This window comes from Sorex fumeus, unplaced genomic scaffold (assembly GCF_029834395.1).
Source record: "Sorex fumeus unplaced genomic scaffold, SorFum_2.1 ptg000019l, whole genome shotgun sequence".
In the NCBI taxonomy this organism is placed as follows: Eukaryota; Metazoa; Chordata; class Mammalia; order Eulipotyphla; family Soricidae; genus Sorex; species Sorex fumeus.
Genome location: NW_026606076.1, coordinates 21802588 through 21805547, shown reverse-complemented (window position 1 = coordinate 21805547; position 2960 = coordinate 21802588). Strand labels below are relative to the sequence as shown.

Sequence of the window (2960 nt, the reverse complement as noted above, 5' to 3'; positions counted from 1 at the left end):
CAATGGGGTACCTGCTAGGGAGAGAAGCACTGTTTATAGTTAGTCCCTCACAGCAACATACCCTCAACCACAGTCACCGTGAGCAGAACCCATATAGGTGTAAGGAATGTGGAGGAGCCTCCCCATGTTCTCAGCACTGTGGTGTTCCCTTAGAAAACCATAGTGGACAGAATCGCCAGAAATGTCAGCCCCAAGAACAAAGTGTGAGTCAAGGGTTACTCCATCATGACCATATGAATATAAATTCAGGAGCGAAACCTTTTGCATGTGAAACATGTGGGAAGGCCTTTGATCAATCATCACATCTTATGCATAGGAGAATTCATACAGGAGAGAAACCTCATGAATGTCAGACATGTGGGAAGGCCTTCATTCAGACCTCTAGTTCTAATGGACCTATGAAAACTCATAGTGCAGAGAAGCCTTATATATGTCAGGAGTATGCTAATGCCTTTACTCGATCCTCAGGCCTCAGTGTACATAGAAGTATTCACACTGGAGAGAAACCATATATATGTAAGGAATGTGGGAAGGCCTTTGCTGGAGCCTCAGGACTTAGTGCACATAGGAGAATTCACACTGGAGTGAAACCATATATATGTAAGGAATGTGGAAAGGCCTTTGCTTTGGCCTCAAGACTTAGTGAACATTGGAAAATTCACACTGGAGAGAGACCCTATGTTTGTAAGGAATGTGGAAAGGCCTTTATTTTGGCCTCAAAACTTAGTGTACATAGGAGAATTCACACTGGAGAGAAACCGTATATATGTAAGGAATGTGGGAAGTCCTTTGCTAAATCCTCAAAGCTTAGTGTACATAGGAGAATTCACACTGGAGAGAAACCGTATATATGTAAGGAATGTGGAAAGGCCTTTGCTGAATCCTCAAAGCTTAGTGTACATAGGAGAATTCACACTGGAGAGAAACCGTATATATGTAAGGAATGTGGGAAGTCCTTTGCTGTATCCTCAAACCTTAGTGTACATAGGAGAATTCACACTGGAGAGAAACCGTATATATGTAAGGAATGTGGGAAGTCCTTTGCTGAAGCCTCAAGCCTTCGTGTACACAGGAGAATTCACACTGGAGAGAAACCGTATATATGTAAGGAATGTGGGAAGGCCTTTGCTAGAGCCTCAAAACTTACTGTACATAGGAGAATTCACACTGGAGAGAAACCATATATATGTAAGGAATGTGGAAAGGCCTTTGCTACAGCCTCAAGCCTTAATGTACATAGGAGAATTCGCACTGGAGAGAAACCGTATATATGTAATGAATGTGGAAAGGCCTTTGCTTTGGCCTCAAGACTTAGTGAACATTGGAAAATTCACACTGGAGAGAGACCCTATGTTTGTAAGGAATGTGGAAAGGCCTTTATTTTGGCTTCAAGACTTAGTGTACATAGGAGAATTCACACTGGAGAGAAACCGTATATATGTAAGGAATGTGGGAAGTCCTTTGCTGAATCCTCAAAGCTTAGTATACATAGGAGAATTCACACTGGAGAGAAACCGTATATATGTAAGGAATGTGGGAAGGCCTTTGCTCAATCCTCAAGCCTTACTATACATAGGAGAATTCACACTGGAGAGAAACCGTATATATGTAAGGAATGTGGGAAGGCCTTTGCTCAATCCTCAAGCCTTGCTATACATAGGAGAATTCACACTGGAGAGAAACCGTATATATGTAAGGAATGTGGGAAGGCCTTTGCTCAATCCTCAAACCTTACTATACATAGGAGAATTCACACTGGAGATAAACCATAATATATGTAAGGAATGTGGAAAGTCCTTTGCTGAAGCCTCATACCTTTGTGTACATAGGAGAATTCACACTGGAGAGAAACCATATATATGTAAGGAATGAGGAAAGGCCTTTACTTCATCCTCGCAATTGACTATACATAGGAGAATTCACAGTGGAGAGAAACCGTATATATGTAAGGAATGTGGGAAGTACTTTGCTGAAGCTTGCTGATTTTCACCCGGGCTGCACCTATGCCAGTATTCTTGTGCTTGGAATTGCTTGTGTGTTAACTTGTAAATAATGGGTCATGGTGATGAAAATAAGGAGGAAGGTGACTGAATAAACTGAATAAACACCCTCCTGCTCAGAGCTGTAATGGCTCACTACTCTGTTATTGTTTGCTATGCTTCTGGCTTGGCCCAGTGGGGCTGGTTAGCGGGAATTATGGCAGAAATCAACCAAGATGCAGCATTGAATACTTTGAAAATGGAAAAATAGGTAATCCTTCATTCTTCAGTGTTTCCTGTGTTAGGATTTGGGATGCTTGAGCACCCTGGTTTGGCCACTTGAGTGCCAGGTCAAGCCAGCTTGTATGGTGCATTCACGCTTGTTTGTTACTTGTTCTGGATATCCAGGCTTTAGTGGATGTGGAGCTTTTGAGGGGTGCATTGGGTGCTGTTCTGTCACTCAGGTGTCATGGGTGAGGGTGCGTTATCCTGAGGGCCCCTGCAGCCACCATCGATCCAGGTCCAAGACGGCACTGGAGGTTGGGCACATGGACTTCAGGCCTTGGTGTGAGGAGCCTGCAAAGAGTGGAGGTCTTGGTCATCTCGTTCCTCCCTACTGGAGACTGTGAAGGACCCTGTTTTGAGCCTTTGGACTGGACCTAACACTTATCGAAACTCCAGATATGTTCACAGGCAGCCCCCAAAGGAAAGGGACACTTTTGCCGTCAGTCATTTTCATTGGCTTCAGTGCTGGGTTTGGCACTTTGGGGTGTGTTTAGACAAATGAGACGTATATGCCTTGAAAATTTACTCTTTGGATTATATTTTTTTTTTGCTTTTTGTGTCACACTCAGCGTTTCACATGGGTTTCTCCTGACTTATGCACTCAGGAATTACTCCTGGTAAAGCTCAGGGGACCATATTGTTTCTGAGATTCGAACCCGGGTTGGTCACGTGCTAGTCAAACCTCTTACCCGCTCT

The 2960-nt window shown here is 43.5% G+C and overlaps 1 protein-coding gene across 1 annotated transcript; it reads left to right on the top strand.

The window, feature by feature from the left end:
* Window positions 1-593: 593 nt before the first annotated feature.
* LOC130022162 (zinc finger protein 345-like) lies at window positions 594-1612 on the top strand (the record flags this gene model as incomplete). Its single annotated transcript, XM_056112928.1, is given in 2 exon segments — window positions 594-1574; window positions 1577-1612. Coding segments are annotated over 2 exon segments (1017 nt in total), but the record flags the coding sequence as incomplete, so codon positions are not given.
* Window positions 1613-2960: the final 1348 nt, after the last annotated feature.